This window comes from Rhinatrema bivittatum, chromosome 2 (assembly GCF_901001135.1).
Source record: "Rhinatrema bivittatum chromosome 2, aRhiBiv1.1, whole genome shotgun sequence".
Taxonomy (NCBI): Eukaryota; Metazoa; Chordata; class Amphibia; order Gymnophiona; family Rhinatrematidae; genus Rhinatrema; species Rhinatrema bivittatum.
The window spans coordinates 659022332-659035808 of NC_042616.1; the positions used below are offsets into that span (position 1 = coordinate 659022332).

Below are 13477 nucleotides of genomic sequence, written 5' to 3' on the forward strand. Positions count from 1 at the left end.
CTGGGCACTCAAGGCAGCGGCCACAGACGTTGGAAGGCAGCGGGGCCTCCGATCATGGACGCCCGGCCCGGAAAGAGGCGGGAACGTCCATGAACGGAACCCTCAACCTTGGACATCCGCGCGGGAGCTCAAGGCAGCGGCCATGGATGTTGGAAGGCAGCATTCCCATCTCTTTCCGGGCATCCATGCTCGAAGGCCCCGACCTTCACAGACGCCCGGATGTCCTTGCACGTCCTTAAGCGCCCGGACGTGGAAGGTTGGAGGTCGCCTCCGAACAAGGACGTCCGGATGCTCAGGGCAACGGCCCCGGTGTCCATGCGGGGGTTTGTAGAAAAGAACCATCCACTTACCTGCTGGAATGACATTTGAAATGACATTTGAAATGACAGGTATGGCACCAGCGCACCCTGGATACTGTATAGGTGCTGTATACCACTCTATACAGTAAAATGGAATGAGAACGCCTACCGCTTCATAGGCACGCTTTGGACGCTCCATTGCCGCCGCTTGGATTTGCGTCTAATTTGAATACTGAATTGAGCAGCTTGCGAACCAAAATGTGCGCGCATCAAACGCGCAGGCGCCCGGCACTGCCGCACTTTTTTTTATGCGTCGGTACTGTATCGGCCTGTGTGTATGTAAAACTGCTTCCTAAAACCTACCCCACCCTCCAAAATTCACCCTGAGTTATAAGTGCCCCCTCTTACAGTGGTATAAATAGTAATCTTTCATTTGGGCCTCTGTAGAGGCAGTATCTCTCTCTCTTCTGAACCACATGCCCCTTTTTTTTATCGCGGGCACTATTTCCGCTATATTTATATCTTTTCGATGAATGTAGGCCTAAGTTTGAATATAATTGATTAGATTTTTAGTTATCTGGCCTTTTTTTGGCTGGATAACTAGCTATTTAACCAGACATCTTCAAAGATATTTGGTTAAGTAGTGCTGTCATAATTAAAAAAAAAAAAAAAAAAGATGTAAATAGCCCTGCAGCCCAATTCCCTCGCTCCCTCCCCAAATTTCAGATAAGGCCCATCAGGCTATGCACCCCCACCCCCTAATCCCCTTGAACATGGCAAATAATCTCCTGGGATCCGCATATTGGCCCACACATCATCCTTCTTGCTCTTGAAAATAAATATTAAATTTAGGGGCCCCATTGACACTCCAACCCACCCGAAGTGAAAGTCACAGGCTGTCTCCCCCCCCACTACCACCACCGAGAATGACTTATCTGGCTAAAATCTAGCCGAATAAGCAGATCTATATTCAAAATAGATAAGTTGCAAGTTATCTGACATTTAGATAGATAACTTGTGATTTATCCTTCTAAATGGCTTTGAATATTGACCTCAAAATGATTTAACATGGTTCATGATAAATCTCACAATTCATGTTAAGTCTCCAAAAGTTAACTACACCTTTGTAGTTAACTTTCTCCCAAAAGCAGTGAAAGGCTAACACGCCTGCTAATGCACTCAGCCCCTTAAACTTCCCACCATTTCCCTTGCCACTAGCTGGTACCAGGAATGGGGCATCAAATTCCAAAAAACATACATCTCCACTGCTGTATAAACCCCCTTCCATCCCCTCCCCTGCAGAGCCAAACCCTCCGGCACATACCCCTTCCCACATGGAGATCATCAGACCTCCTTCAGCAGAAACCCCCTGCCTTTGTGATAAAACTTACCCCCCACTTGTTTCCTCATGTCTGAAATCCCCCAGGCCCCCAGACTCCCCTTTGTCTCCAGACCCTTCCTTACTCAAGGGCAGCTTAAGGAACCCCAAGCAAAAGTTATGCCAAATCGTTCCTGGCCCGCTGGCACCAAATTTCAAAATGGCTGACCTGAGGCTCCCCTTGGCCCTTCAAGTGCAGGGCAAAGGCCATCCTCAGGTCAGTTTATACCATTTTGTATTTTAGTGCTGGCAGGGTACAAAAGACTAGGCATTACTCCTGCCAGGGGGATCTGAGGCTTCCCTTGGGCAAGGAATCAAGTCTTGGGATCAACTGGGGTTTGGAAAGCCAGGAGAGCATTCACATATTCACCCAGCTCTAGAATTTATATTTCCAGTTTCCCTAAGAAGAGCAGGACTATAAATCCAAAAATGATATAGGGTAAAACCAGGACGGACGCCAGTCTGTCTCTGCTGTGATGGAGCCAGCTTATAACCCCAGTTTAGACCAGAATAATAAGAAAAGAACCCACAAAATACTTTTTCTAATGTAGAAAGTGGTATTCTACAATTAGGCAATTGTGTTTGAACTTTGTTGTCAAACCAGGATACAATTTTCCCTGAACTAGGACTATCATTAAACTCTAAAGCCAATAATAATTCTGTATCTAAGTAGTATACGCACATAGATGTGGGTAGAGAAGCTGCTCATTTATCATACACTCTCCCTTCATTTTCTTCTTGGCATCTTTTGATGCTTTCCAGTTCACTAGGAATGTTCTTGCCATTTCTTTAATTTCTTTTCCATCAAGAATTTCTAGAGAAAACAAACAACCCATATAGTCAGTGGAATCAACCAATGCCTTAAGTTTAACTTTGTGTGGCAGATCAACCCGGTATGGTCACTCAATGCCTCTGTCCCTGTCTTTAACACCTTTTTCTTAGGAGCCATCCATACCCTTTAGTCCCTCCCACTTAGAGGTTCCGATTGGATGACTTAGTGCTATTTAGCCCAACCATTTTCAGACACCGTGGGTTCAGTTTCAGAGAGCAGAGAGTAAAGATGTATTTTTTTCCACTCTCTGGTAGGGCTTCCTGGCCTAGCCAAAAGGAGTTTTCTTTCAGAAGAGATACCTCATAGTGTAATCCCTGCCAGAGTGTCCTTCTTGTTTATAAGTTACAGAGAGAGAGATTTGTAAGTCTGATACCCTTTAGGGGCAAAAGGGCTCTCTCATCCAGGGGACCAAAGACCTGTGAGCCTATTCTAAACCCAAGGTAGGCAAGCACCAGTGATGGATCCAGCTGCTAGAGATAGTGGAGGCAGATAAGACACCCAATTTAAATTTTAAAGTATTTTTGGATTTTGAGTTAATTGGGGAGGTTTTTTGGATCCCCCTTTCCCACTGGGATTTCAGAGCTGTGTGAATGCCTGATCCTGCTGAATTTTCCCTAAACGAAGTCCCCCAGGAAACAATCAAGGTCAAAGTAACAACTGAACTAAAGGAAGGAAGAACATAAATCAGGAGATCCATCTGGATTTTCACACATCAAAGGGACCAGGACAGGCTGGGTGTCTGAGGAAGGAAGATGACTAAAGGTAAGATTTTTGCAATGCAGAGGGGACCCTATCACTATGACTCCAAGGGAACAGCCACTGGGAGAGTATGAACATTTAAAATGTCTGTAATAAGGACACCTACCTAAAATGCAGAAAATCCTGCATCACCAGTCAGATGTATACTCATTTTTTGGAAAATGGACTTTATTTAACTTCATGAATCAGTAATGAGAAATTACTACTTACCTGATAATTTCCTTTTCTTTAGAACAGTCAGATGAATCCAGAACAAGTGGGTTTTGCACCTCTACCAGCAGATGGAGTCAGAGCAAACTGACGTCACAGTACATATACCCCTGCAGTGTCATCAGCCTGCAGTATTCTCTTCAAAAGCAACTGTGGGCAGACTAGTAAAAAACTTGATTAAAAACAGATTACCATTTCAACACTAGGCCAACAGGTAACACTGAGCTCAGATAAGAATGTAATAACATTAGTCTATTACCTAGACCGACACTTATCAGTAATCCCTGTAACACATAGTCAAACAGGAGGACCATATTATAAACCTTCGGCAGCCAAGGGAGGGAAGCAAGATTCATCTGACTGTCCTAAAGAAAAGGAAATTATCAGGTAAGTAGTAATTTCTCATTTCTTAGCGTCCAGTCAGATGAATCTAGAAAAAATGGGATGTACCCAAGCTACTCCTGAATAGGGCAGGAAGCTGCCTGCGGTCCAGTCAAAACCTCATGTGCAAAGGCTATGTACTCCCGGGCCTGCACATCCAGATGATAAAACCTGGAAAAAGTGTGTAAGGAGGACCATGTCGCTGCTCGGCAAATATCAACAGGAGACAGCTAACTTCCGCCCATGACACTGCATGAGCCCTAGTGGACTGAGCCCTAACCTGACTAGGTAATGGCTTGCCAGCATCAATGTATGCTGCTGTGACTATCTCCTTATTCCAACGGGCTATTGTAGCCCGCGAGACCAGTTCTCCTTGTTTAGATCCGCCGTGAAGAACAAACAGGCGATCTGTTTTCCTCAAAGTCTCAGTAACCTCCAGATACTAGATGATATGTCTCTTGACATCCAAGGATTGCAACAGATGATTCACTTCTACATCTCTCTCTCTATCCAGAGATGGCAGGGAGATGGACTGATTCAAATGAAATTCAGTGACTATCTTTGATAGAAAAGAAGGAACGGTACACAGCTGTATCGCCCCTAGAGTCATCCGGAAGAAAGGCTCCCGGCAAGACAAGGCCTGCAGCTTGGAAACTCTCCATACAGAACAAATTGCCACAAGAAACCCCGTTTTCAAGGTCAGTAACCTCAAGGACACGCTACGCATCAATCTAAACGTAGGACCAGTTAAGAAATCCAAGACCAAATTTAGACTCCATAAGTATATTGGAAACCACAAGGGAGGACGAAGATGTTTCACTCCTTTCAGGAAACGGGCCACATCAGGATGAGCCGACAAAGAACCACCATTCACCTGACCCCTGAAAGAGGCAAGAGCCGTTACTTTACCTTCAAGGAATTAAGGGCCAAACCTTTACTCAAGCTATCCTCCAAAAATTCCAAAATGAGCGGAAACTTGGTCAAATGAGGAAGAGAACCTTGATCCTCACACTAGACCTCACTCTACAAGCTCATATATAGGCCAAGGAAGTGGAGAACTTTCTAGCCCTAAGCAAAGTGGAAATCACTGCCACCAAGTATCCATATTTCAGCAATCGAGCTCTATCAAGGGCCACACTATAAGACAAAACAGAGTCGGATCTTCGTGAAGAACTGGATCCTGACTTAGCAGGTTCCTGTCAACTGGAAGCTGAAGGGGAGAGTTCCCCCAGGAGCCACTGCAAATCTGCATTCCACGGTCTCCTGGGCCAATCTGGAGGAACCAAGGTCACCACCCCTCTGTGGCACTTGATCCTTTGGATCAATCTGCCCAACATGGCCCATGGGGGAAAAGGCATACAGCAACTTGTCTTCTGGCCACTCCTGCATTAGGGCATCAATCCCCAATTACTTTGGATCTCTCCTGCGACTGAAGAATTGTGAAACTTACACATTGCGAGAAGTCGCCAGGAGGTCTAGGAACGGGGGACCCCAGCGATTCAGAATCAGCTGAAACACCTCATCTGACAATGCCCATTCTCCTGGCTCCAGACTCTCCCTGCTGAGAAAGCCTTCTCTTACATTGTCTTTTCCTGTTATGTGTGAAGCTGAGATCATCTGGAGATGCACTTCTGCCCATTCCATAAATTGATATATTTTCTGTGACACTTGCTGGCTCTTGGTTCCTCCCTGCCGACTTGATGTAACCCACAGTGGTTGCATTATCCGACATTATTCGGACCGATCAACCCTGCAATCTGTCGCCGAACTGCAAACATGCCAACCGGACCGCCCTGGCTTCCAGACGATTGATGCTCCAGACAGACGCCTCTGTAAACGAGCGTCCTTGCACATCAGCTCCTAACAGTGAGCTCCCCAACTAAGGAGGCTTGCATCTGTTGTCAGTACTAGCCAGTTCGATGGCACTAGGGAACTCCCTTCCTTAGATGATCCACCTGCAGCCACCACTGCAGTTAGGAGGAGACTTCCATCGGCAGGAAGAGCCAAATCAAATAGTCCTGAGATTGTGGGTTCCACCGAGACAGCAGGGAGTGCTGAAGAGGATGCATATGTGCCCTTGCCCACGGGACCACTTCCAGGGTCACCGCCATTAAGCCAAGTACTTGCAGGTAGGACCATACGGTTGGGCGCAGAGTGTTTAATAATAGACGGAGCTGTGTCATCAACTTCTGAATGTGCGCTTCTGGCAGGAAACATTTGCCCTGCCTCATGTTGAACCAAACCCTGAGGTATTCCAACAACTGAGCAGGCTGAAGACTGCTGTTGGTCAGGTTTACCACCAATCAAGCTCCTGCAACAGGGAGATCACCTTGCAGCTCTCCTTCCAGTGACTTGGTTCGAATCAGCCAGTCCAAATACGGTGTACGAGGATCACATCTTTTCTCAATTCTGCCACAGGTCCTTGGGGCAGTGGCCAGACCAAAGGGCAGAACCCGAAACTTATAATGGCTGATGCTCTAGTCGGATGGGAATATGAAGGTACACCTTGGACAGATCCAAGAAGGTAGAAACTCTCCTGACTGCATGGCCATTACCACCGAACGCAATGTTTCCATGCGAAAATGCAGATAATGGTTGACACCTTTGAGATCCAGGATAGGAGGAAAGGAGCCCTCCTTCTTGGGCACAATGAAATAAATGGAATAATGACACCTATTTTCTTTAGAATTTGGCATTGGAACCAGAGCCCTCAGATTGAGGAGCCTTGCCAATGTAGTTTCCACTGCCTGCTTCTTCTGTGGTGAGTGGCAGGGAGACACCATGAACAATTCCAGAGGAACACTGTGAAACTCCAGTACATATCCTTCTCATATCACCTCCAGGACCCACTACCTGAACCTGCACCTCTCTTTAGCTGCTGTGGACGAAAGGACTGAGACTACCAAAAGGTTGAGTTCTTGATACACGTGCCGCCCGCAGCAGCCCCGCGGCGCGGCCCTCTCACCTTTTCAAACGGATTCCAGGGCCTGGCTCCTCTTCTCTGGTGGTGGTGGGCCACCAACTCCGACTTCAGGTTCCCTCCAGTGCCTCTGGTCCTGCCACGCTACCCAGTGTTTCCAGCCAAGATGTCCCTGCTCGTCAGGCCTCTCTGCGTGGCCCGTGGAGAGACGCCGCCATTAGCATCGCTCGCGCATCACTAGTTCTTTTAAAAGGCCCACGGCGGGAACCTGGCCGTAGACCTGGATGCTGGCCTCGCTCCATAGTGTTGCCTTTGTAACAGGTCTCCTTGTATTCCGAGTACTCGTTGCTGATTCCAGAATTTAGTCTTTGTGGTGTTCCTGTTTCCTTTGGTTACCGGTTCCTGTTCGTCTATGTGTTGGACTGACTCTTGGATTTGACCATTGCTACGCCTGACTACTCTTCAGCTTCTCTCCAGCCCCGGACCTCCGCTACACCTGATTACTCTTCAGCTTCTCTCCAGCCCTGGACCTTTTGCTACGCCTGACTACGCCTGCCTTCTCCGTGCCCTGACCTTTGTTTTGATTGACTACCCCTGCTTTCTCCGTGCCCTGACCCTTGCTTTGAATGACTATGCTACAGACTCCTCCGTGTCCAGAGTTCTAAACTGCCTGCCACAATTATCACTTGCCGCCGGCTCCGATCCTCGCCTGTCAGTGACGCCTCTCCTTGCCTATTCTCTGGACGTGGACTTACAAGGCTTAGGCCTTCCTTTGCTTGGGCACCTCCGCTACTTACTGTTCCTTTGGCGCCCGAGTTCCAGTACTGAATCCTGGCCAGGATAGGACTACGCCATCTACCAGCTAAGCTGAACCACCTTCCATCTCTATCTAACTCTGAGGCCCACCTAAGTCTTGCCGGCCCCGGCACCCAAAGGCTCAACTCAAGGGGAACGAGCTGGTATAGGTGAAGCTCCAGCATCCTCTAGCTTCAGCCCACTCCACCTGCTGACGGTGGGGACCCGTAGGTCCTTGCCTATGGGTTGCGTCAACCCTACCTCAGCCCAAGAGTCTACCTCCAATACAACAGTTCTCTGAAGGGTTGTTCTTCTATAGGGATGAAAACACCTGGATTCTCTAGTACGACCTCTCTTGTGAGTGTGGCATCTGCTCTTTATTCTCTAGCAAATGAAGAACCAGGGAGTCACTCGACTTACTATTGAAAAGTGGACCCTTGCATGAGACAAGGTTGGCGCTTCCTGCAGAAGAACCCCTGCAGGTCCTCGTTGTCAGCAGGTGGAACTGAGTGGTGCGGAGACCCAACTGGATCTTCACTAACACCAGCCCTCGTTCCCCGCAGGTTGAGGCCTTGGGAACTGGGCCCACTGGACTTAGGCACGAGTCTCCAGTGACAAGGAATCCCATGACGAGAGGAGAAGACAGAGTCTGATGGTCCACAGTCAAGGCAGGTGGCGGTCAAGCAGAGATCCAAAGATGTTCCAGAGGCTGGGGCAGGCAGAAGGCAAGCAGAGATCCAATACATGTACCGAGGTGAAAAGCCAGAAGTCAATCCAAGGGAGTGGAATCGGGAGCAAGGATGTAGGACCCAGAGTCAGGAACATGGAGTCAAGAGCAGCTCCAAAGGATTTCGACCTGTTGCTGAGGCATCTGAAGGTTGCAAGGGCTGGGGGCTAAATAGGCTCCCAGGTCTGACATCATCGGAGTGGGCTGCGTGCATTTTCCCGCCGCTGGCCCTTTAAATGTAGGAGAGCGGTGCATGTGCACACCTAAGTGGCAGGTTGGAGACTGCCTGCTGGGTGACGGCTCCACCGATGCGTGCAGGGGAATGTGGCGGGGCCAGAGCTGGTTAAAGGCAGCATGGATTGTTGCCGGGGATCCCCCGCCATGATGAGGGAGCCGGTAAGCGGGGTCGGACGGCTTTTCCAACTCACTCCCAAATTAAAGCAAGTCTTTAAAGTGCAATTTGGTAAGGTTATCCTTGGAGGTCGTATTAGCCAACCAATTTCTTAGCTATAATTGGCGTCTGACTGCTACAATGGAAGCCACTCTTCTGGCTGAAGAATGGACCAAATCACAGCCCACATTTGCCAAACAAGCAAAAACTGGCTCCATAACTGCCCTGGAGTTCACCCCAGAGTCATCGACTCCTGGGAGAGAAGTAAATAAGAGTGAGCCACCAGGAAACAACAAGAAGTGATCTGCAAGGTCATTGCCACTGCATCAAATGCTTTCTTAAGGATAGTCTCAATCCTATCATGAGCATCCTTCAAGGCCGCTCCTCCATCTATGGGAATAGTGGTCCATTTGGAGACTGCACACACAAGTGCATCTACCTTTGGAAAACACTCTCTTGCCACTGAATCCAAAGGGTACAGGCCTTCCAAAACCCAACCCCCTTTGAAATTAGCCTCTGGGGCGCCCCACTCAAGATGAATTAATTCTTGAATGGCGTCCATCATGAGGAAAAAACAAGAGGCCTCATACAAGAAAACCAAAATGGAACTTTTCATTGGCTCAGTCACAGTGTCTGCTCCAGAAATCCCAAGCATTTTCAAGGTTTGAGAAATAAGAGCTGGAAGCCCATCTTTATGAAAGAACCATACCATAGTTCTATACAGTTCTAATCCTGGAGAAATTTCACCATCCTCAAGGGAGTCCGGTTCGGCTTCATTATCCATGCTATCCGGACCTCCATTGTGAAGTCCCGCTGCCAAACTAGCAGTACTCCAGCGCTTAACAGTAGGTCTCGGCAAGGTTCCTAGAGATGACTCTGCTCTGGGAGTATTAGATATGTCTGAAGATTACGCCTGGGAGAAAGGATTGCAATTCCTGGAAAAAACTTTACCCACAAAAAGGTAGAAGCATCCAGCTACCATCCCCTGCTGAGGAACCAGTTAGGGGAGTTCCAAAATCAGGTGCCCCATCTGAGCCGTCTGTACCCAGGCCTATATCTGGCTGGGAAGAAGCAGGCTTAATGAAATCAGAAGAAGACTATTCTCCCTGAGCCACCAAACAGCGCTGGCAATAGTTAGCGGGCTCTCCTGGCTTTAGATGCCCGAATATGACAGGCAGTGCACAGAAAAAGGTGCTTAGGTTTCTTAGGCATAGGCACCATTATGGCCAACAGTGCACTTAAGCACCGGCTGAAGACATGTGTCTAGCTGGGGTTTTTTTGTATATCCAAAACACTAGGCATCCAACAATCAGGTGTCTAACACTTAGGCGTTTCACATATAGGCGTCCCAGTGCCTAGTCGTCCAAAAAACTTAGGCATCCAAAACTAAGCGCCATAAAAAACAATTTAAGTGCACAATGCAACTTAGGTGTTCAGGTAAGCGTGCGGCCACTTAAGGCACACTTAAGAAGTACAGAATACAAGGCCCAACAAAGCATCCAAAAACTGGATGCACAACCTGGATGCACAGCTAGACAAACATGCCAAACAGACAATCCTGTAGAGGGCAGCCTAAGAAAAGTGCATGAAATGACGTTGCACCCTACAACGCGGAACACAGCAAAAAAGCCTCAGAGCGGGGCCTAGCCTACAGAGGCTGCTCAACCCGCCAGGCGGCCCACATCCCTCGACCTCTCACCGAGTGGAATGAAAGTCGGAACGGCGCACCGAGCACAGAGACCGGAAAAAAGGAGGAAGCACTACTTTACAAAAGCCTCTCTGTTAATATATATACATTTTTATTTTAAAAATTACCTGAGCTCAGCCCTACCTGGTTGAGTTTAGATGGTCCCTGACTGCAGGGTGAGAGGGGGCATATGCCGTCACTGCTGTGCTTGGCTTCCTGTACCTGCTGCCTTTTAGCCACTTAAGCAGCTAAATCCATGCCAACTGAAAAACCAGCTACCAGACTAATGACCACAGACTAATGACCACAGAAATCACCTCAGGAATTCTCAACTGTGGTAAGGACCTTCTGGTATTACCGCAGGAGAGCAGGGCAATGTAATATCCTTAATTCTCCTTTTAAAAAAATGAAGCAATCCCCAGAAGGGAGATGCATATCCACCATCTGCTAGAGATGGAGAATACTGGCAGGCTGATGTCACTGCAGGGGTATATGTACTGTGACGTCAGTTTGCTCTGTCTCCATCTGCTGGTAGAGGTGAATAACCCACTTGTTCTGGATTCATCTGATTGGACGCTAAGAAAACTATTTTACACCCAGTCCTGGTCCTGTATAATTCTTACTGCATTGCATATCATGGGAAGCACTTACGCTTCAAAGATATACACTAGCAATATTTTTTCATTGTCCGGGCCATAAGCAAGAGCTTCCCCCCACAAAAAGAATTTAAAAATTCCATCCAGGGATTCAGAGTCAGCACGGGATGTGAAATGGTAGCGAGGGCAGCCCCAAATAGTTATGTGCCTTGAAGGGAGTTACTACTCCCTAAAAAAGAGGTTACACTTGATTAATTTTATGCACATCATTTATATTAATTACATTTCACTTGATTAGATTTTAGTTGATTTTATTATCTGGGTAAAAATCCAAGAGACTAACAGTAAAATCATAGGACCCTTATTTTTTTTTATAATACGTGGAGTAAGCAGTAATGTATTTTTACAACATCCAATATGGGACAAATAACACTACTCAATTTACAAAACAAAATATTGATATCTAACAGAAACCACATTATGGAAAGTGAATTGTTTTATAAATAGAAAACATATGGAACTAAGGAACACATGCCCAAATTTTCAAATGCTGGCAGATGTAAAATCGGAGCGGGTACGCACGTGGCTGGGCCTTGCGTGCGCCGAGCACATTTTAAAAGCGGTTTGGCCATGCTCGTATTTTCCAATACGCACAGAAGTGCCAGGCTCGATGAAAGGGCAGGGCCAGGGGGTGGAGCTTAGGCTGACCAGGACAGCGGCCATTAGGCCTGTCCTGGGAAGCCTGCGCCAGCAGCTGGTTGGCATGCACAACTTACGTCTGCAACTTGGGACACGTAAGTATTAAAACAAAACAATTTAGAGGAGTTAGGGTCAGTGTAGGGGTCGGGAAAGAGAGGGGAAAAGGGAGGAAAGTTAGGTAGGGGGATTGGAAAGTTCACTCCCAGTTCGCTGCGAGTTGTTTTTTAAAATTCCCCCCCCCCCCGCGTGCACGAGTTGCAACCCGCTCGCACATGCGCACGCGGGAAACATATTTTATAACATGCTCGTGGTGATGCTTGCATGTTATAAAATAGTTGCATCCATGTGCGTGGGTTTTAAAATCGACCTCATGCTGTACATCAAAATGGCTTACCTTCAATTTTTAGTAATGATCTTATAGTTAAAAATATAGGGCCAGATTTTCAAAGGGGTATGCGCGTAAGATACGCGCGTATCCCTCGAAAACCTGGCCCAAACTCCCCCTACGCGTGCCGAGCCTATGTTGAGTAGGCTCGGTGGCGCGCGCAAGCCCCGGGATGCACGTAAGTCCTGGGGCTTTCCTGGGGGGCGTTCCAGGGGGCGTGTCGGGGGCCATGTCGCAGTCGGTGCATCATCGGGGGCGTGGCCGTGGCCTCCGGACCGGACCCTGACACGCCGGCGGCTGGCCCAACGCGCGCAAGTTACGCTTGCTTCGAGCAGGCGTAACTTGTACAACAAAGGTAGGGGGGGGTTTAGATAGGGCCGGGGGGGGTGGGTTAGATAGGGGAAGGTGGGGGAGACCGAAGGAAAGTTCCCTCCGAGGCTGCTCAGATTTCGGAGCGGCCTCGGAGGAAACGGAGGCAGGCTGTGCGGCTCGGCGCGCACAGGCTGCCAATTTTGGGCAGCCTTGCGCACGCCGACCCCGGATTTTAATGGATACACGCGGCTACGCGCGTATCTATTGAAATCCCGTGTACTCTTGTTCGCACCTGGTACTTTAGGGGAATCTAGAGATAAATTCATTCACACATTTGGAAGCTGAAGTCTTCTTGCAAAGCAAGCTTCTTACTGTAAACAGTGTTTTCTGTAGCTAGCGGGATGAATTAGCTATAACACAAGGGTGATGTCATCTATATACGAAAGACACTCTTGAGCATTTAAAAATCTGTATGTCAACAATTAAAACTGAACTCTTCTCAAGTCATAGTAATCATTCTTCATTCTCACACTCATCAGTTAGCTTTGATAATCGTGTATTTTCCATCCAAAAATGTCTCAAAAATCTAGGGATGATGTTAGATAGCAATCTGTCATTTAATTTACATATTAAAATGGTCAATAGACTTGGCTTCTTTAAACCACGTGTTGTTTCTTTTTTCTCAATTTTTTCTTTATTGAATTTTCATTTAAAACTTTTAAACAAAAATATCAAAGAAGTAGTACAGATATAATCAGCTTACTACATATAATATCATTCCATAATCATACACATCTCTATTACATAACCCATAATGTTGGGAGAGCTAATTTATACAAACATTATACAAATAATCATAAACAGGAAAGAGAGAAAAGGATTTCTATTGGTCTTCTGTATTATTTCCTCCTGTTGTATCTTTATCTAAATAGTCTCTAATTGTAAAGGGTCAACAAAACTATATTTCTTTGTCTGCATATCGCAATATTTCTCTGAAGTATTTTTTTAGCATTTCACTAGGTGAAAGAAGCCTAGTTTGCGGGAAATTGATCAAACATAAGTTTTTATATCTCATCATGTTTTCAAGATTTTCTAACTCTCTATGA

At 47.1% G+C, this 13477-nt stretch overlaps 1 protein-coding gene across 1 annotated transcript in view; it reads right to left on the bottom strand.

The window, feature by feature from the left end:
* The window catches only part of PPP1R42 (protein phosphatase 1 regulatory subunit 42), a 231902-nt gene that overhangs the window by 59516 nt on the left and 158909 nt on the right, over positions 1-13477 (bottom strand). Inside the window, 1 exon segment of the mRNA XM_029591417.1 lies at positions 2360-2491. Coding sequence (XP_029447277.1) covers positions 2360-2491 — 132 coding nt within the window.